This window comes from Littorina saxatilis, linkage group LG2 (genome assembly GCF_037325665.1).
Source record: "Littorina saxatilis isolate snail1 linkage group LG2, US_GU_Lsax_2.0, whole genome shotgun sequence".
Taxonomy (NCBI): Eukaryota; Metazoa; Mollusca; class Gastropoda; order Littorinimorpha; family Littorinidae; genus Littorina; species Littorina saxatilis.
In genome coordinates, this window is record NC_090246.1 from 89125640 (window position 1) to 89146594 (window position 20955).

General features: G+C 44.3%; 2 protein-coding genes across 3 annotated transcripts in view; one reads left to right on the forward strand and one right to left on the reverse strand.

Annotated features, from left to right (window-relative positions):
• The window catches only part of LOC138960081 (GPI inositol-deacylase-like), a 70902-nt gene that overhangs the window by 17466 nt on the left and 32481 nt on the right, over nucleotides 1–20955 (forward strand). For both annotated transcript variants that reach the window (XR_011453882.1, XM_070331811.1), the window contains exons 9-20: nucleotides 340–497; nucleotides 1873–1905; nucleotides 2424–2476; nucleotides 3166–3232; nucleotides 4064–4225; nucleotides 4805–4891; nucleotides 5727–5779; nucleotides 6288–6351; nucleotides 6887–6961; nucleotides 7418–7652; nucleotides 8211–8280; nucleotides 9376–9544. Coding sequence is in view for 1 of the 2 variants with exons in the window: in XM_070331811.1 (XP_070187912.1) it covers nucleotides 340–497; nucleotides 1873–1905; nucleotides 2424–2476; nucleotides 3166–3232; nucleotides 4064–4225; nucleotides 4805–4891; nucleotides 5727–5779; nucleotides 6288–6351; nucleotides 6887–6961; nucleotides 7418–7652; nucleotides 8211–8280; nucleotides 9376–9544 (1226 nt within the window). In the remaining variant the exon portion in view is untranslated. The remainder of the gene's footprint in view (nucleotides 1–339; nucleotides 498–1872; nucleotides 1906–2423; nucleotides 2477–3165; nucleotides 3233–4063; nucleotides 4226–4804; nucleotides 4892–5726; nucleotides 5780–6287; nucleotides 6352–6886; nucleotides 6962–7417; nucleotides 7653–8210; nucleotides 8281–9375; nucleotides 9545–20955) is intronic.
• LOC138960082 (uncharacterized) lies at nucleotides 10726–18243 on the reverse strand. The gene is made up of 2 exons (XM_070331813.1): nucleotides 16547–18243; nucleotides 10726–12617 (listed from the first exon to the last, which is right to left on the reverse strand). The coding sequence occupies exons 1-2, from the start codon at nucleotides 17735–17737 to the stop codon at nucleotides 12195–12197; spliced, it is 1614 nt and encodes a 537-aa protein (XP_070187914.1). The 5' UTR covers nucleotides 17738–18243; the 3' UTR covers nucleotides 10726–12194.

A 20955-nucleotide genomic window follows, 5' to 3' on the forward strand; every position in this document is an offset into this window, starting at 1 on the left:
TTTTGAGACGGAGAGAGAGAAAGAGCATGTCTTTGAAGTGTATATGAGTCTGTCCAGTATGTGTGCATGTCAGATTCTGTGATGAAATTATGTGTCTGCATGCCTGGTCATTATGTCTGCAAGTAACCCATTTACGGTGCGCTTTTAGAAGGCTGAGTTGAATTCTTTGTTTGGGAATACATTTTTGTGCTTGTTTTCATTTTTAACATTGAAAGAACATTATTGTTCTGGCTGATTTATTTGAAGGTTAGTATAGTAGTTGACACATTAATTTAATATTGAATTCAGACACACGTAAAGCATTGTTCTAACAATTCTTTTCCTGAATATGATCTACAGTCGTGATGGTGGACAGTGTCATGGACCAGTTTTACCAAAAAGTCAATGACTACTGGTATCACCATGGCAACAGTTCCTTGGGTCATGTGACTGTTGTCAGCACTGGAGGTGGCTACCGTGACTACCAGGTCCGCAGTGGACTGTCTTCCCTCACTGACGTAAGAACTGCTGACACTTCTTGATACAGTGGAACCCACCTTTTAAGACATCCCTACCCCCCAATCTGAGAAAATTAGGTCTTAACAAGGGTGGGAATTTTAAAATGTAGTTAGAATTACAGAGGTTACAAACAGAAAGTTTGAAAAGGTAAGGTCCTAAAAGGGGGAGGTCTTAAAACAGGGGGGGGGGGGGGGATCTTTACAGGGGGTTAAGGTGCATCAAAGACAATTTTTAATTTAAATGTATTTATTTTAATGGAAAATAATAAAGTGTTGTTTTTGTTATTGTTCCCCTGTATTCTTGTGAACTGCTTAGTGCTTAATACATGTATGTCCTGATTTTTTGACTCACATGCGAAGCAAAAGTGAGTCTATGTACTCACCCGAGTCGTCCGTCCGTCCGTCCGTCCGTCCGGCCGGCCAGCCGGCCGGCCGTCCGGAAAACTTTAACGTTGGATATTTCTTGGACACTATTCAGTCTATCAGTACCAAATTTGGCAAGATGGTGTATGATGACAAGGCCCCAAAAAACATACATAGCATCTTGACCTTGCTTCAAGGTCAAGGTCGCAGGGGCCATAAATGTTGTCTAAAAAACAGCTATTTTTCACATTTTTCCCATTTTCTCTGAAGTTTTTGAGATTGAATACCTCACCTATATATGATATATAGGGCAAAGTAAGCCCCATCTTTTGATACCAGTTTGGTTTACCTTGCTTCAAGGTCAAGGTCACAGGAGCTCTTCAAAGTTGGATTGTATACATATTTTGAAGTGACCTTGACCCTGAACTATGGAAGATAACTGTTTCAAACTTAAACATTATGTGGGGCACATGTTATGCTTTCATCATGAGACACATTTGGTCACATATGATCAAGGTCAAGGTCACTTTGACCCTTATGAAATGTGACCAAAATAAGGTAGTGAACCACTAAAAGTGACCATATCTCATGGTAGAAGCACCATTGTACTTCCTATGTCTTGAATTAACAGCTTTGTGTTGCATGACCTTGGATGACCTTGACCTTGGGTCAAGGTCACATGTATTTTGGTAGGAAAAATGTGTAAAGCAGTGCTTAGTGTATGATGTCATGAAAGGTCAAGGTCAAGCATGTGAGTCGTATGGGCTTTGCCCTTCTTGTTGTTTGTATGACATACTCATGCTTATGATTTTTTAGAGCTTGAGATATGTAGTGGAAAATATACTGGATATATGCAGTGTGCATGAAAATAATTAATAAGTAAAAAATTTTTTACAAAAAGTAAAAAGAAATAATTTGGGTGTTTTCTCTTCTTTGTTTAGGGGTTGCAAAGCAAATTAAAATTTATTTGCTCATATGTTTGCAAGTTAAGAAGTTGTGTTTTATGTTACAGATTCTCCCAGAGGACAGAGGCATTAGCACAACAGTAAGTTTGTCATCATGAACATCATTGAGTAATTAGCATTCAATTATAATCATCGTGCAGAGTCTCATGTAAATTGTACCTTATCCATTCTCGTTTGCTGTTTTAGTCTGAATGTCTTCCAAACATAAACATTTTATAAATCATGGTCACTGTGTTCTTGTGACCTGTTTGCAGTTTTACAGACATTTTTAAATTACAGTACTGTTACAGTTTTTGACCTTTTTGGTAGATGTGATGTGAAAATGTTTCTTTTTCGTGAATATCAAATGAGTCAGAGCACTATTTTAAGATCTGAGAAAAAGAGGGAAATAAGCACACTAAATGCATACAACATGTGCAACGAGAGTCAGTGAGAGTTGTGCGGAACCAGTCTCCTGGCACCTGAAGGAATTACAAGTATTGAAATGAACAAGTGACTTACTTATTTAGAGCGCTAACTTCGCCTTTGTTTCTCAGATTTTTTAATGACTAGCTTTGAAAATGACAGCTTGAAACATGTGTTCCTGACTGTGTTTCAGACCATGTCTGTACCATTGGCCTGGGTATCAACAGACCACCTGTGCTCAGTATGGTAAGTCAGTCAGTCTCTTGTTTCCTTCTCTCCTTCTTTCTTTTCATAGTTTTCAGCATGATGAACTAGCAGAACCCCCACTTACAAGACCTCCCAAAATCTGAGAAAACCAGGTCTTAAAAAGGGAGGAGTCTATAAAATGGGGGTAAATTTACACAGGTTATGAACCGAAAGTTTGAGAAAACAGGGAGGGGCGGGGATGTAGCTCAGTCGGTAGCGCGCTGGATTTGTATCCAGTTGGCCGCTGTCAGCGTGAGTTCGTCCCCACGTTCGGCGAGAGATTTATTTCTCAGAGTCAACTTTGTGTGCAGACTCTCCTCGGTGTCCGAACACCCCTGTGTGTACACGCAAGCACAAGACCAAGTGCGCACGAAAAAGATCCTGTAATCCATGTCAGAGTTCGGTGGGTTATAGAAACACGAAAATACCCAGCATGCTTCCTCCGAAAGCGGCGTATGGCTGCCTAAATGGCGGGGTAAAAACGGTCATACACGTAAAATTCCACTCGTGCAAACTACGAGTGCACGTGGGAGTTTCAGCCCACGAACGCAGAAGAAGAAGAAGAAGAAAACAGCGATTTAAAAGGGAGAGAGTCCTGAAGTACGGGGTCTTAAATGGGAGGTTCCACTATACTTGAAAGAAAACATCAGTTTTATGTATGAAATAGCTAATTTTGTTTTTAATTTCAGGTGTCGACAGATGATACTGACAACAGTGTCTGCTTTGTTTGACATTGTGGATAAGAAAACAAAACAGGTACGTCATGTTAAAACATCTCAGTTGTCTTCCCTAAGCCAGAATTCAACACTGTTTGTGAATGGACCTGCACATACTCTCACATTCCATGTATATATAGGCCCTCACAGAATCCTTTTTTTATGTGCATAGGTCTTCACCTGACGTGGTAAAAATAGAAGTAAAAATGTGAATAGGTTGTGTAGAGTCCAATTGCTGCTATAATCAATCAATCAATCAATATGAGGCTTATATCGCGCGTATTCCGTGGGTACAGTTCTAAGCGCAGGGATTTATTTTTTTATTTTTTTATTTTTATTTTATGCAATTTATATTGCGCACATATTCAAGGCGCAGGGATTTATTTATGCCGTGTGAGATGGAATTTTTTTACACAATACATCACGCATTCACATCGGCCAGCAGATCGCAGCCATTTCGGCGCATATCACACTTTTCACGGCCTATTATTCCAAGTCACACGGGTATTTTGGTGGACATTTTTATCTATGCCTATACAATTTTGCCAGGAAAGACCCTTTTGTCAATCGTGGGATCTTTTAACGTGCACACCTCAATGTAGTGTACACGAAGGGACCTCGGTTTTTCGCCTCATCCGAAAGACTAGCACTTGAACCCACCACCTAGGTTAGGAAAGGGGGGAGAAAATTGCTAACGCCCTGACCCAGGCTCGCAACCTCTCGCTTCCGAGCGCAAGTGCGTTACCACTCGGCCACCCAGTCCATGAAAAATGAAGGCTTTCTTGCCAGGTAATATTGCCGAGCATTTGGTCAACCACTTTTACTAACTAAGATACAGCCTCACTTTTTGTGTTTTTGTTACTTTCTGCAGCCCACAACTGACGTTGGACTACGATCGAGGGTCTTCCAGCACCACTTCCTGCATCACAGTGGAATGGAACCCCCGCCCCCTGAGGGCAAGAGCATCAAGCTGGACAGCAAAGTATCATGGGAAGTCCGCGAAGGGCGAATGTGGAGGCTACACGAAGAGAAGGTTGGTTTCAAACCGTCTTTTTTCTTCTCCATGTTTACAGGTGCCCCTTCATTCCCATGGCTGTTCCTGGCTTGCAGTTCAGTACAGTGCAAGTTAAAAATAGCCAAGGCAGAGGGAATCATTTGGCAACCAACAGCTGCAGCCAGCTTACTGTTAAGCTTGCTTGCTTGTTATACCCAAATGCTTCCGCACTACACCGGAAGATGGGCCTTATGGCACTGAGAGAGCCAGCAGTGCTGTGTTATCTCTGCTGTGGGGGAAAAGATGGGTGCTGAAAGTAGTCCATCCTGCCTGCAGCTAAGGAGGCACAAATGAAGCGCTGGGAACAGCCGCGTTCCATCATTTTGTAGGGGTTTACCTGCAAAACAGTACTTGGTCACAAAGCAAAGTTTTCATGAAATTTAGTTTGAGTTTTCACAAATGGTACATGTATGAATTATAGTAATCATTGGTGCATAGGGATATTCCCGAAGGCAGAATTCAGGTAATTTGTTGATATTGGTGCTGGTTTATTTGTTATTGTTGTTTTGTTTGTTTCTTGCCTCATGGTGGGTATTACTATTATGACTTGTTTTTTAGGTGCCTGCAGCAAAGTACATTGCCTTTCCTATAGCGTCAATGGACGGGGAGATGGGGACAGATTCCATCACTGTGCTATCCAATATTGTGAGTTATCTGTGGAATAGTTCTCATTTTCAAACACTATTAAACAAATTCCGAAAATAACTCTGTCAGGTTTGTATGGGTTGTGAAAGAGTGAATACCCTTGCTTTTAGTGAGACAAACAATCCACGGGCCAGTCACTAGCAAGGGGGGCGGGGGTCTCAAACACATGGACAAGGAGCATGTTGGGATTATTTGTCTCACTAAAAGCAAGGAAATTCACTCTTTCACAACCCATATGAACCTGACAGAGTTATTTCCAAACATCATCATTTGGTTCGAGGGCGGGGATGTAGCTCAGTCGGTAGCGCGCTGGATTTGTATCCAGTTGGCCGCTGTCAGCGTGAGTTCGTCCCCACGTTCGGCGAGAGATTTATTTCTCAGAGTCAACTTTGTGTGCAGACTCTCCTCGGTGTCCGAACACCCCCGTGTGTACACGCAAGCACAAGACCAAGTACGCACGAAAAAGATCCTGTAATCCATGTCAGAGTTCGGTGGGTTATAGAAACACGAAAATACCCAGCATGCTTCCTCCGAAAACGGCGTATGGCTGCCTAAATGGCGGGGGAAAAAACGGTCATACACGTAAAAATTCCACTCGTGCAAAAAACACGAGTGTACGTGGGAGTTTCAGCCCACGAAGGCAGAAGAAGAGAAGAAGAAGGTTCGAGGAAAAATATTATACTCAGGAAAGTCCTGAAATCAATGTTGATGTGAGTTAAAAAAAAACCCACCAATTCTGGGAGAAAACAAATAGCAATTAAAGTTGTAATCATTAATTTAGAACAGAGAGGTAGACATGTGTTGTGCCATTATGGTATGGAATGGTTTCTTGCAGACTGCCAAGAACTGGATATGTGCGTGTCGTGTTCCAGCGGGGCAAGATAGATGGTAAGTCACCACACACACTCACACACACACACACGCACACCACACTCACACACACACACACGCACACGCAGACCCAAACACGCATGTACGCATGCATGCATGCATGTACGCACGCATGCACACGCACACACACAACACACATACACACACAACACACATACACATACATACACTCACTCACTCACTCACTCACTCATGTAAGCACATATGCACACACACACACACACACACACACACACACACACACACATACACACACAAACACATACACACACACACACACACACACACACACACACACACACACACACACACACACACACACAAGCTTGCACTTGCACACACACTACCATGGCTAGGTAAAGTTGCTGCTTGTACATGTATGTGTTTTGTGTGTGTTTTAGTTGTAGTGTTTAACAAGACTGCTAAATATTTGAGTATTAAAAATGCTGACTGCTTCATGTGTTGTAAGTTTGGTTTGTTTCTATGAAGACTGTATGTGTTTCAGCTCTGACTGTTTGAGCTTGGAGTCACAAGCCAAACTGTTACCTCCTCGCTACTCTGACAGAAAGGTCAGTTGTACATCTGTTGACACATTTTTATTTTTATTTTTGAGAATGTAATGCGGACATAATCTTGCAATGAACATGGATGGGATGTGCACACAAATCCACTTGAGCACGCTTTTTTGTCAATTTAAACAGAAGAGCCCAGTTTTCATGTCAAATTGAGAAATTCCACAGCTTGGCTGTCCAAATTGTAGATATTTCACAGCTTTAAGGCCAATCCCAACCCCATCCCCAGTAAACGTTTTCATTTCTTTCTCAGTCCCATCCCTAAATTAATTTTTGTGTGTGTGTGATTTGTTTTGTTTGTTGTTCCATTTAGAATCAAGTATTTTGTCCAGAGTGAAATAAATCAAAAGGGTGCATAAACATGTAAAGCATGTGTACTTTAAAACAAAAACTATTGATCAGATTACAAACAAACGTTGCAAATATTTGAACTGATTTAGTAAAACAGCAGTACTTGTATTAGTTTTGACATTGATGTGCAAGCTGCACAGTGAGTGGATGAATGCACAATCAAAATAATTTCTGATTTCAGTTTGTCCGGCTGGATCGCGAAGAACTTGGGGAGAATACACATGTTGTTCTGTTTATACCGAAAGGATCCAGCAAGGTTAGTGAAGTCTGTGTGTGTGTGTGTGTGTGTGTCTGTGTGTGTGTGTGTGCATGCATTCGTGTGTGCGTGCATTCGTGTGTGCGTGCGTGTGTGTATGTTGTGTGGATCTGCCTGTTTCGCTGTGTATGTGTGCATCTGTGTATTTTTGCATGTGTGCACATCGCTCTGAATCTGTATGTTTCAGACACACCCCTCGCTATTGACTGGGCTATGTCATGTAACGTGAAAAAGTTTGACTCACTAAAAGCAAGAGTATTCACTCTTTCACAACCCATTCAAACTTGACAGAGTGATTTTCGGAGTTCGTCTACTTATTGTTAGGTATTGTGTGTAAAAATGTGTTTGTGTGTGAGTTATTTCCAAACGTTGTCTATTCTTCCACTGACACTTCAGGTGGAGATTGTGGTGTGAGAGTGAGTTATTTTTGAACTTTGTCTATTCTTGATTCTTCAGGTGGAGATCGTGGTGGACAAGTACAGGATGGACACGCGCCACCTGGTGTACGAGATGCCAAGCTTCTACGACACCGTCATCTCCTTCCCCATCAGCGTGACCGACGGCATGGCCATGCTGCAGATTCGCAACAACACCGTCTTCTACAGCCTGCATCTTGCTGGGCTCTACAGTCCCCTCACTGCATACACTGCACAGGTCTCGCCGCTACGCTGCAGCCACAAAGTGGATCCAGGTGGGTTGCTATGGATACTTTGTTGTGACAGTAGAACCCCCCTTTTAAAATCCCCCAGTTTTAAGACTCCCTCCTTTTTAAGACCTGTTTTTCTCAGACTTTTGTTTTTAAGTTTAACCTCTGTAAATTTACTCCATTTTAAGACCAGGGGGGGGGGTGATGTTCCACCGTATTAAAACAGAATCTTCATTTTTAAGACTCCTGTTTGACACTTCCTCCCTTTTAAGACCTTGTTTTCTTGACATTTCTATTCATATAGTCTGCATTTAAAAAAAAAACCAATGTTTTGAAAATCTCATTTTCTCAGAAATCCCAAAACAGGTAGACTGCTAATGTTCCAAAATTCAAAATAAAAAAAAACGAGAATTGTAGGTTATTGGAATGTTTAATTATTGACAAAACCAAATATTACATTTACAGTATGTCGACCCGTACACAACAAAATGTAACTGTTGTTCTGTGTTCCCTTTCCTTTGTTACCTTGTGCTGCTGTTTTGCTTTTCATCTTCGTGTTTGTCTTCCTCTTCCAAAGTGAATTCAATGTGTGTCTTTTTACAGGTTTCTATGAGGGAAGCGTGATGATGCTGAGTGTACCATGGAGCAACGAAAACACCTACAATTTCTTCAAGTAAGATGAACTGCAGTTTATTGCACACACACACACACACACACATACATACACAAAACTTTGTGGAAATGGGATGGGGTTGGCAACAGAGAACAGGCGGGAAGGGGGGGGGGGGGGGGTGAGCTAAACCCACTGAGATGGAGTGAAAATCTACCAGCTAAGCTGTCTTCGTTTGTTTACAGTGGAACCCCCCTTTTAAGAACCCCCAATTTAAGACCACCTTGGGGCGGGGATGTAGCTCAGTCGGTAGCGCGCTGGATTTGTATCCAGTTGGCCGCTGTCAGCGTGAGTTCGTCCCCACGTTCGGCGAGAGATTTATTTCTCAGAGTCAACTTTGTGTGCAGACTCTCCTTGGTGTCCGAACACCCCCGTGTGTACACGCAAGCACAAGACCAAGTGCGCACGAAAAAGATCCTGTAATCCATGTCAGAGTTCGATGGGTTATAGAAACACGAAAATACCCAGCATGCTTCCTCCGAAAACGGCGTATGGCTGCCTAAATGGCGGGGTAAAAAACGGTCATACACGTAAAATTCCACTCGTGCAAAAAACACGAGTGTACGTGGGAGTTTCAGCCCACGAACGCAGAAGAAGAAGAAGAAGAAGACCACCTTACTCTTTGAGATTTTCTGTTCATAACCTCTGTAAATTCACCTCCATATACAGACTACCTCCGTTATAAGACCTGATTATCTCAAATTTGTGTAGGTCTTAATACTTTCTACCCCACCTATGTTGACCAAGGTTTTTTTTAGCCGAGACTAGCTGTACTGTAACAGGTCACTCAGAATTGTAGTAACTGTGTAGTAACTGTGTATGAACACGCTGGAATGCAGGCGTTAGATGGACGTTACAGGAAGCGACTGAAGCTAACAGTCTGAGCGGTTATATCCGTACCTGGTCAGATAGAGCCATATGAGTGGGTACAAATATATCCGTACCTGGGAGACCATGAGTTAATAGGGGAGTTCCACTGTACTGTAAAGAGTAAGGATGAGAGGTTGTTAGACGGATATGCCACTTTTAACCCTTGGGAGAACTGTTCTGCATATATAACGTTTCCAATATTAAAAGTTAATATAACTATTTTTTCAGGTTTGGAGAAACAGGAAGACTGCCAGTCAAACTGCAGAATCCGCGAGAGGAGCAGAAAGAGGATTACTATGGCTACGAACACTCCGAGGCCCACCTGGAAATGTACCTGCACCCTGGCTGTCAGTACCAGCTGAAACTGATCCTGTCCGTGGGACAGACTATGGGACAGGTGAGTGCCTACAGGTGTTCATTACCTGGAATTTTACCTGCCTGTCTGTCAGTACCAGCCTTCTTCTTCTTCTTTGTTCATGGGCTAAAACTTTTTTACGTCTATGACCATTTTTACCCCGCCATTAAGGCAGCCATACGCTGCTTTAGTGGGAACAGTCAGTACTAGCCCAAACTGATTATGTCACTGGGACAGGTAAGCACCTACAGGTGTTAATTACCTTGAGATGTACGTGTACTTTGGCTGTTTGTTTCTGCCTATTTGTTTCTTTGTTGGTTTCCTTGTTCATTTCAGCTTCTTCTTCTGCTGCGTTCGTGGGCTGAAACTCTCACGTACACTCGTGTTTTTACACGAGTGGAATTTTACGTGTATGACCGTTTTTCCCCCGCCATTTAGGCAGCCATACGCCGCTTTCGGAGGAAGCATGCTGGGTATGTTCGTGTTTCTGTAACCCACCGAACTCTGACATGGATTACAGGATCTTTTCCGTGCGCACTTGGTCTTGTGCTTGCGTGTACACACGAAGGGGGATAAGCCACTAGCAGGTCTGCACATAAGTTGACCTGGGAGATCGGAAAAATCTCCACACTTAAACCACCAGGCGGCCGCGGCCGGGATTCGAACCCTCGACCTTCCGATTAAGAGGCCGACGTCTTACCACCCCACCACAGCGCCCGTCTATTCATTTCAGCTTGAATAGCATGGGCTTTGTTTTGGTTTGGTGAATGGTGGGTGGGTTGGTTGGTGTGCCTGCCAACAGAAGTACCCTGTGAGTCAAAGACACACATGTAGAGAAACTTGAACTCTCTCTCTCTCTCTGACACACACACACACACACACACACGTGAACATAAACACACACACACACACACACACACACACACACACACACATAAACATACACTCACACATAAACATACACTCACACACACACTCGTGAACACACTCACACACACACTCATAAACACACACACACACACTCGTGAACATACACACACACACACACACACACACATACACACACACACACACACACACACACGGACATACACACACACATGGACACACACTCACAAACACACACACACACACACACACACACACATGGACACACACTCACAAACACACTCACACACACACATATCAAAGCACAGTCACAAACAAAGTATTTTGATGTCATTCTTGATTTATTGCACACAAAGTGTGCTCCTTTCTTTTCGACATGCTTTCCTCGTGTTCACAATTTCCCCCCGCGGGTTAGGGCCGGGGAAGAATTTACACGATGCTCCCCAGCATGTCGTAAGAGGCGACTAACGGATTCTGTTTCTCCTTTTACCCTTGTTAAGTGTTTCTTGTATAGAATATAGTCAATGTTTGTAAAGATTTTAGTCAAGCAGTATGTAAGAAATGTTAAGTCCTTTGTACTGGAAACTTGCATTCTCCCAGTAAGGTCATATATTGTACTACGTTGCAAGCCCCTGGAGCAATTTTTTGATTAGTGCTTTAGTGAACAAGAAACAATTAACAAGTGGCTCTATCCCATCTCCCCCCTTTCCCCGTCGCGATATAACCTTCGTGGTTGAAAACGACGTTAAACACCAAATAAAGAAAGAATGAAAGTGTTCACAATTGCTCCAGCAAGCTACCCCAGCCATTCACACTATTATGTTCTAAGGAAAAGGTGTGCAGTAATTTCAGGTCACAGCTGAAACTGAAAGAAATCTCCTGGCACATGTACCTTACCTGTCACTTTTTTTAAGACCTTCAACTCTCCAAGTTCAGTAAAATCTCAAGAGTCAGTTCTTTCAGTTGTATGTGATATATGTAACCATTCCAGCTTCAACAAGTTGTTAATTGTCATCAGTATGCTTGATGGCAGTGATATACCCAAATCAGTGATCATCACTAGAGGCAGAGATATACCACAGAATCTACTGAGTCATCATCCTTATTCGTCCTCACACAAACGAAGTGCAACTTCACATCCAATGCTAGTCTTGTATGGACTCACCATCAGCAACATCGGTGAAATGACAGCAGTTCAAGGTCATCTGCAAGTGTATAAGTATGGTTATCTTGAACAATTTCTGCAGGACAGATTTAGTTGTCTTCAAATTTGTTACCAAGTGGGTGTCCATGGATATCCATTTGTTTTGCTGAGGATCATATAGAATCCTGATTGTGATGAATCAACACTGGCTCCTGAAGACAAACAAACAGTCCTATCTTCAAGGACATGCACCATGATTTACCCAGCTTAGAGTCAACAGATTATCATTTAAGCATCAGGTTCTGCAAGCATGCCCTCTCCATCAGTCCATGTCCCCTTGCGCAACCAGACCTGGCCACAGAACAAAACTCCAGATGCAAAACTGTGGGGAACTTTTGAAGACCTGCGCCGAACTTGCCAGTTCATAATAATACCAGCAAGCCTCAGACTAACAGTGACACAACCGTTGATCGCCGAAGAAAAAGAAGAAGAAGAAGAAGAAGAAGCATCAGGATTTGTTCATCAGGGGTCTTCTTCTTCTTCTGCGTTCATGGGCTGAAATTCCCACGTACACTCGTGTTTTTTGCACGAGTGGGATTTTGTGTGTATGACCGTTTTTACCCCGCCACTTAGGCAGCCGTACTCCGCTTTCGGGGGACATCAGAGTTCATCATCGTCAGACAGTCTGGGACTGGAGGTGATCATCCTGCCCTTCTTCATGGCGGAGCGGGTGTAGCCGTTCTTGGTGCGCTGGAACCTGAGCTTGGTGTGGAACCAGTGCGTGTCCAGGTAGTCGTACATCTGTTGTCGCAGGGTGTTGTTCAGCTGCTGGAAGCGCAGGGAGGGGGCGGAGCCTGGGGAGGAGGCGTGGCTACCGGTCCGACTGGAAGGACGTGGTTGGAGGAGCTTGGAAGGGCTGGACAGAGGCCGGCGACTGGACTGCACAGCCTGGAACTTCTTGTCGAGGAGGACGTCGAAAGCTTTCTGCACCGCGGCGGAGGAGGGGCGTGTGACCTTGGCCTCTGGGGTCATTTTGCTGTACGTGTCGTACATCTCCCGGTAGGCGTTCACCCGTGAATTCACCTGGGGACAATACAAGAAATATAAGTTAACATCTCCCGGTATGCGTTCACCCTTGAATTCACCTGGGAACAATACAAGAAATATAAGTTAACATCTCCCGGTAGGCGTTCACCCGTTAATTTACCTGGGGACAATACAAGAAGTATATATATATTACTAGATGAATACCCGCTTCGCCGGGAAGAAGTAGAGTCGAATACCCGGCTTTGCCGGGTACCCGGCTTTGCCGGGTTAGTGGCGCACCGTACGCCGGCTTCGCCGGGTGAGTGGCGCACCGTACGCGATTGACGCCACACGAAGGAAAACTTCTAAAAATAGTAACTGGAATATGGATTGAGCGTTGCGGACAGTGACCTTCTAAAAATAGTAACGGGAATATGGATTGACGCCACACGAAGGAAGGGAGATAAACGCAAAACACTGGAGAAGATAAGGAAGAGTTACTGGGAATGGATCTGGGAAGATGAACAGAAAAACCAAAATCGGTTCAGCGCTGTGCGCTGAGAGCACGTATTGAAAATTCTCATCGACCAGGTTGTGTCCGGGGTCTACCTGAATATGCCCACCAAATTTGAAGCAGATCCATCGAGAACTTTGCATCGCGAACACACACACACACAGACACAAGCCGTATGTATATACTAGAGGAATACCCGGCTTTGCCGGGTGAATCGCGAGACAGAGACAGACAGCGTGGCGGTTCGCCGTCTTAGAGCACGTGTTGAACATTTTCATCCACCAGTTTGTGCCCACACAAAGGAAGGCAAGAACATACAGAGAGACAAAAGCCGCCAGACCCCATCACAAACAGAACTCTACAATCCACTGCTGTTGCCTGGCGAGCTAGCTATAAATAGCTCACAACTTCTAAGGCGAACAACTCTGCAGAGTCTGCTGTGAAGGGCGACGGTAGTCTCCCTGTCACACTCGACCCCCTTTGAATGAACTTTGTACCCAAAGTTCCGAACCATGGACCCGCCAAGCTTAGGTCCGTCCCAGGTTGGTTGAATGGGAACAGCACGAAAATGATTCAGTGGCCATAATGCCATTCCTGAACATATCATGTCGACGACGCCAAATGTAACCGAGTGCCGAAACACCACAATCACCTTTGAAGGTGAAGTCCACTCAAACGGGATTGAGAAATTTAGAGCTTATTTCTAAGCCCTATAATAACTGTTATGGCTTCTCAAAGGAAGGCCAGAACATACAGAGAGACAAAAGCCGCCAGACCCCATCACAAACAAAACTCTACTATCCACAGGTGTTGCCTACGCACACACTCACACACACACACACAGACACACACACATGGAAGCCGTAAATATCTATCTATATATAAGTATATAGAGATAGATGACAGTGGATTTTTCGATAAATAGATTCGACCTTTGCACTTTTACAGTGAGGACAACTTACGGGTACATGCAAGGAAAGCGTTCTGGACAGTGCAGTGACCTTCTAAAAATAGTAACGGGAATATCTGAAGCTGCTTGGAAGGAAGGGAGATAAACGCGCAAAACACTGGAGAAGATAAGGAAGAGTTACTGGGAATGGATCTACAGAAAAACCAAAATCGGTTCACCGCGCCGCGCTTAGAGCACGTGTTGAAAATTCTCATCGACCAGGTTGTGTCCGGGGTCTACCTGAATATGCCCACCAAATTTGAAGCAGATCCATCGAGAACTTTGGCCGTGCATCGTGAACACACACACACACACACACACAGACATAAGTCGTATATACATATAGAAGACTAGATGAATACCCGCTTCGCCGGGTAGCCGGCTTCGCCGGGAAGAAGTACTTAGAGCCGTACGCCGGCTTTGCCGGGTCCGAACAATGGACCCGCCAAGCTTAGGTCCCTCCCAGATTCGTGGAATGGGAACAGCACGAAAATGATTCAGTGGCCATAATGTCATTCCTGACCCTATCGAGTCCCATCCTTGTCGACGAATGTAACCGTGTTAATCACCTTTGGAGGCGAACTCCACTCAAACAGGATTGAGCAATTTAGAGCTTATCTCTAAGCCCTTTTGAACTGTTATGGCTTCTCAAAGGAAGGCCAGTACATACAAATACACAAAAGCCGCCAGACCACATCACAAACAGAACTGAACAATCCACAGGTGTTGCCCACATAGAGAGAGACACACACACACACACACACACACACACACACACACACAAACACAAAGAAGCCGTATATTTAGAGAGATAGATGACAGTGTATTTTTCGCGTGGCTATAAATTGATTCGACCTTTGGACTTTTACAGTGAGGATAATTTACGGGTCCAATTTACGTTCTGGACACTGCGGTGACCTTCTAAAAATAGTAACAGAACGCCGGGAATATCCGAAGATGCCCCCTCATACTATAGTGCACCATACGAAGGAAGGGAGGTAAACGCTAAAAACATGGAGAAGATAAGGAAGAGTTACTTGGAATGGTGAAATGAACAGAAAAACCAAAATCGGTTCAGCGCTGCGCGCTGAGAGCACGTGTTGAAATATCTCATCGATGATATTGTGTCCGGGGTGCAGCTGAATACGGTGTCCAAATTTGAAAAAGATCCACCGAGAACTTTGGCTTTGGTGTGTCGGTATGGGGGCCCGGGTAGCTGAGGTGGAAGCAAAATCGGTTCAGCGCTGCGCGCTGAGAGCACGTGTTGAAATATCGACCAGGTTGTGTCCTGTCCCGGGTGTACCTGAATATGCCCACCAAATTTGAAGCAGATCCATCGAGAACTTTGGCCGTGCATCGCGCACACAGACACAGACAGACAGACAGACAGACAGACAGACAGACACAAGTCGTATATATAGATAGATAGATAGAAGAAGATAGATAGATAGATAGATAGATAGATGTCAGAGTTTCAAGCACGTATTTGTGTGAGTTTGCATCTTCGTGATCGATCAATACCCGCTAGTTCAAAGTATTTAAGGACTTGTTTTTCTTAGACAGGAACATTGTTGGTATTGCCAGAAAGTTTCTAATCTTGTCACTAATAGTAACACTAAAAATTGCGTTTTTCTGTAGTGCATACGATCAAAGCGTTTGCTGAAAATCAAACAGCAGTAACAGAAAAGAAAGAATGCATGACACGCAATCATGTGTCTTCGTTTTCAGAAATGCTTGTACATGGCCGATACCACATGCAAAAACCCACAAGTGTGAGGTCTCGCCAGCAAAAATGTTACACACACACACACACACACACACACACACACACACACACACACACACAGAGAAGTGTGTCAAAGCGTCTGGCGCGGGTAAGTCGATTATGCCGTCTCATTTATCCTCTTATGTTGGACAGTTAGTACTTCGATCGTCTGTTCCCAGCGAGATGCTCTGGTCACACACACACACACACACACACACACACACACACACACACACACACACACACACACACACACACACACTGACAAGGAAACGGCATTATTTTGTGTGTGGTAGAACTATCAACTCGATCCTCCCTTCTCAAAATACAAAACAAACCGGCATTGCACATGGTTACTGTAAACACAGGATGTGATTAAAGAAAAGACTTGACGCAATGGGAGAGAAAAATACAAAGACATGAAAAAATAGAGCTGGGTATGATATGATGATGGTGAATGTTAAAGTATAAACATTTCTTCTGGTATGAACTATCACTTCAGCCGGGGCTGAACATGGGTGCCACCCAAATGGTCGGTACCAAGTCGCGGGTTCGGATTGGTTGAAATTGAGAGTTGTGATTTCAACCAATCAGACCCCGCGGCTTATTCCCACCCAGTTGGATGGCACCCAGTTGTGTGTCGTGCACCTCAGCCCTGGGCACATCCTTGGTGGCTGACGTGGTAGATTACATAAAAAGGAAGGTAGATTTAAATACCCAATACGGTTCTTACAAATGAATATTGATGAGGTACCAACCTGTGAGGGGGTGAGCGTTGTCCTGGCCGACCCCCGGCCCTGGCTCAGTCTGATGGGAGTGTTCTGCGTGGTGGTGACGTCATTAGAACCCACATCCTCGTCTTCCTCGGGAATGACGTCATCATCACATCCATCCTCCCTGCTCTCTTTGTGTACGGAGAGTTTGGGAGGCGGGAGGAACATGGTGTCATGAGTGTCTATGACGCGCACAGGGCGGTGCCTCATTATCATCTTGCAGTCGTCCACTGACAGAACGTTGAGGATGCCGTTGGATGACGAGCGAGCTGACACGATAGGTCTGTTACGAGATCTCGGCGTCTCAGTCTCTTCTTCATTTGTGGAAGGTTTTCTGTCTGTGTCTGGTTCGCACTGTGTTCCTTTGTTCTTAAAGTCATTCCCTGCATCGTCTTCCTTGGAGTCTTTTAGCTCATCACTAACATCCTTCTGTATTGAGAGACGCTTCAGCTCAGACGGTCTTCTGCTCGCAACGTGGGCAGTTTCCGAGTTGTCTGAGCCGTTGGAGCTAGACTTTCTTTTGGGCGGCCCCTGCAGTGAACACACCTCCATCTTGTTGTCCTCGTTCCTCACTAGGTAGTCGGGTATGTCCACCAGGAGGTTGTCGGGTGGGGGTGGCGGGGGGACCTTGGGGTACAGCAGGGGTCTGTTGATGGTCCAGCCCGTGGAGAGCTTGCGCTTCCAGTCCGGGTGGATGTTGAGGTGTACGATCTTGCGCTCCTGCGCGTAGTGGTTGGTGTTGTCCGCCATCTTGGCCGCCAGGGCCGTGTGCTTCTCGTCGTCCAGTCTGCGGTCCCTGACGTGTGAGGGCTGGTGCTTGACCCCAGGCTGACCGGTCAGCACGACGCTCTTCACCGGGTTCCTCTTCCCTGGGCTTGACCACAGCTGTTTGGACGGACTGGCCGAGTGGCTGCGGACAGTGGACTTGTTGGGCGGGAACATGGCGTCAGAGTACTTGCACTTTCTGAACAGCTGCTTGGGCTCTTTCTTCGGGGGGTCGATGAAGAGTCGGTTGACGTCATCACACCACTTGCCGATGGACTGGTGCTTGTCTGCGGACAGGTCTGACCGGTGTGGCTTGTGCAGCACGTGCTGTGGGATGGGTGTGTTGTGCAGCTGCTTGTTGGCATACCACTCGATCAGCTTGTTGTGGTAGGTCAGGGCGTTGTCGTTCATGGTGAACGTAGGATTTGGGAGTTACACGTCTTCAAGGTTTGGCAAGCCTGATATTAATTAGTCGAATTCGCGAAGTCTACTTCACGAAGCTCGCTGCACAAAGCTTTGGCACTGAGTTTTCGGTAAAAAGGCTTCGCGAAGTCGACTGGGGGCTGAATCAAGGACCGCCTTTAGAGAGTGGATCGCCGAGTGCGTCAACTGCTCTATCCTGAGGTCTCACAGGACTTGGAACAATTCGTTTTAGTGAACAGTCAGGGAATAATTACTCAATCACGAGACGTTTTGGGGGCATTTTGAAGTTTGTCAATGAAATTTCACATGGAGTTTAGATCTATTGGACTAGTTTTGAAACTTCCTATAGCAAGCTTCCTGTGCCCACACAGTGTTTAACACTTCACGTTTGACACAAAGTCACTTTCCTCTTTCATGGGCTGTAGGTAAATTTCACACTAGTATAGGTCCACTGTGTATGAGCATTGGCACTGTAACTTAGAATCAGATGGACGTTTCTGTTTTTACATTTAGTCAATAAATTATGATCAAAATTAAATTTTCGAAATCAATTTAAAAACACTTTCATCTTATTCCTTGGCGGTTCCTGATTCCAAAAACATATAGATATGATATGTTTGGATTAAAAACACGCTCAGAAAGTTAAAACGAAGAGAGGTACAGTAAAGCGTGCTATGAAGCACAGCGCAACCGCTACCGCGCCAAACAGGCTCGTCACTTTCACTGCCTTTTGCACTAGCGGCGGACTACGTTCAATTTCATTCTGTGAGTTCCACAGCTTGACTAAATGTAGTAATTTCGCCTTACGCGACTTGTTTCGTTTTGTTTTTGGTGTCGGGTCGATGACAATTACAAGGCAAAACAAACTTCCGCCTGATTTTCTCAAGTCTACTAGGCCAAGTACAAAGGGTAGGCTAATTCGAACACAACAATATATTACCCTGTGACCGTAGCGATAAGCTACACTTGTCAGACTCAATCGCAAAGGTAAATCTGGATGGTCGGAATGTTTTGTGGCGACCAGGTGTGACCTCCACTCACGGAAATGACCCACCCGGTGGCCGCCCGCACCCAGAACCGAGTGCTAATGAGGTTTTGATTCACTCAAAAAGGCGTGTTTGATATTGTGATTATTACACCCTCTGCTGTTGTTTTGCTCGACTTTTTGTTCAACTCAGATGCTCATGCTACACTGAACATTATCTTTTTGTGAATGAGCTTGACTTTGAGAATGCCTTAAGTTTCCATCTTATAACATATACAGACCTTGGGTAGATATTATACCTAACTTCAACTTGCTGTAAGACTTGGTAGTATCTCGTCTAAAAACTGAGGTTCGGATGTTAGATTTCTCTCGTCTTTTTCGTAGCTTTCGGTGTGTTTATTGTCCAAAATCCAACTTGCCTTTTGATCTGCTAGATTTTGAGATGAAAGAAGTGTTGTTGTTGTTGTTGTTGTTGTTGTTGTTGTTGTTGTTGTTGTTGTAAACAGTCCACGTAGAAACAGCTTTCTTTGCTGCAGAAAATTGTATCACAGAGAACGGCGGCTCTTATTCCACTCACAAAGCGGAATTCGTCATCCGTGGATTGAATTGAAATGGGAAGAGGAAATCATTCGTTGCACCCGGACGAACCCTGGTTGTTGTTCCATTGGCTTTTCACTCTCTCCCCCAAAGATGGTTTCCTCTCCATTGTGGCCCGTCCTGTGATCTGGAAGAACATAATAGAAAGAGTATAATGACAGTCGATCGCAACTGTGCCGCCGCTGCTTAGCTATAAATTCCAACTTAATAGAGGGGTTTGTGGTAGCAAAAGCACACACGCGTGCAGACTCTCTCTCTCTCTCTCTCTCTCTCTCTCTCTCTCTCTCTCTCTCTCACACACACACAGAAGCACACATACACACACACGATCACACACACGCACACACACACACACACACACACACACACACACACACACACACACACACACACACACACACACACAGGGAGTGAGAGAGGTTGATTGATTAATTGGATGATCTTTATTACACAAATATATATTCAATATTTTAGGATGACGTCAGTCCCTGCTAAAACTGCGATACAAACTTAAATATAGAAGTACAGATGAGCGCAATAAAGACAAACATAACACGAACAATTAATAAGTATAGAAAGGAAGAACAGAAAATAAAATGTGAACACACATCTCCCAGGCAAACAGAGAGGGAGATAGGAATGCACTATAATATTTCCACTTCATTTTCAATTTTCCTTGGAGCTTAATGTGTGGTGTCTGCTTTTCGAATCGATAAGAACTTGAAGTTGTTTAAACTGGAAACGTTACATGTTGACGGTTCCTATTGAGCGATACAAAAATTCTACGCTTCAGGGAACTTTCTCACAGTCGGCTAAGCGGATGTCCGTTGTTCGGCTCAGGACATAAAACGTAGATCGATATTTTATTAACTGGTTTCTTTCTTGGGGGACTTGAATGGAAAATTGTTTCTGCCTGAACATTGTTGATCAAAAATATACTCTCCTTTTGTTGGCTTCCATCAGGAAAGTTCGATCTCAATTGACGTGGGCTGTTAAATTCTTCGAAGGTATTATACTTCGGTTCTGCACCTTTTGAAGTTGACACAGAGTTCTATTTCAAATTTAGTAGATAAGGTTAAGCGGGTCTTTTCATAAACGATTTCTGAACGAGAAACTGAAACTTGAAACAGTATTGACGAAGGCACAATATTGTACTTTGGGCCTGTTCCGTTTCTTGCATTTCAGTAAAGACGTTGATAATAAAACTCCTTTGTCCTGACAATATACATTCAATTTCCGCGCGACCCCTGATTGGTAAGTGCAGTTTGGGGAATACAGTGAAACCGGGTTTTTTTCTTACACCCCCCCTCCCAAACTGAAGGCTCCCCCTGTTTAAGACCCTGTTTTCTCAGAAGCTGTGTTCACAACCTCTGAATGTACCCCCATTTTAATACTCCCTTTTTAAAGCTGATTTTCTCAATTTCTGGACGTTTTAAAAGGTGAGTTCCAATTTTGTTTCCGTACTTACATGGTGCAATTTAGATACTGACAGTCATGAACTGACAGTAATTTCTCTCTGGTCTGGAATGGAATTGGCTTTCGACTGTAAACTGACCCATATGTGCACATCCTAGATACTGGGTCACAACTATGGGACATGGACACCAGGAAAAAAAGTAGGACT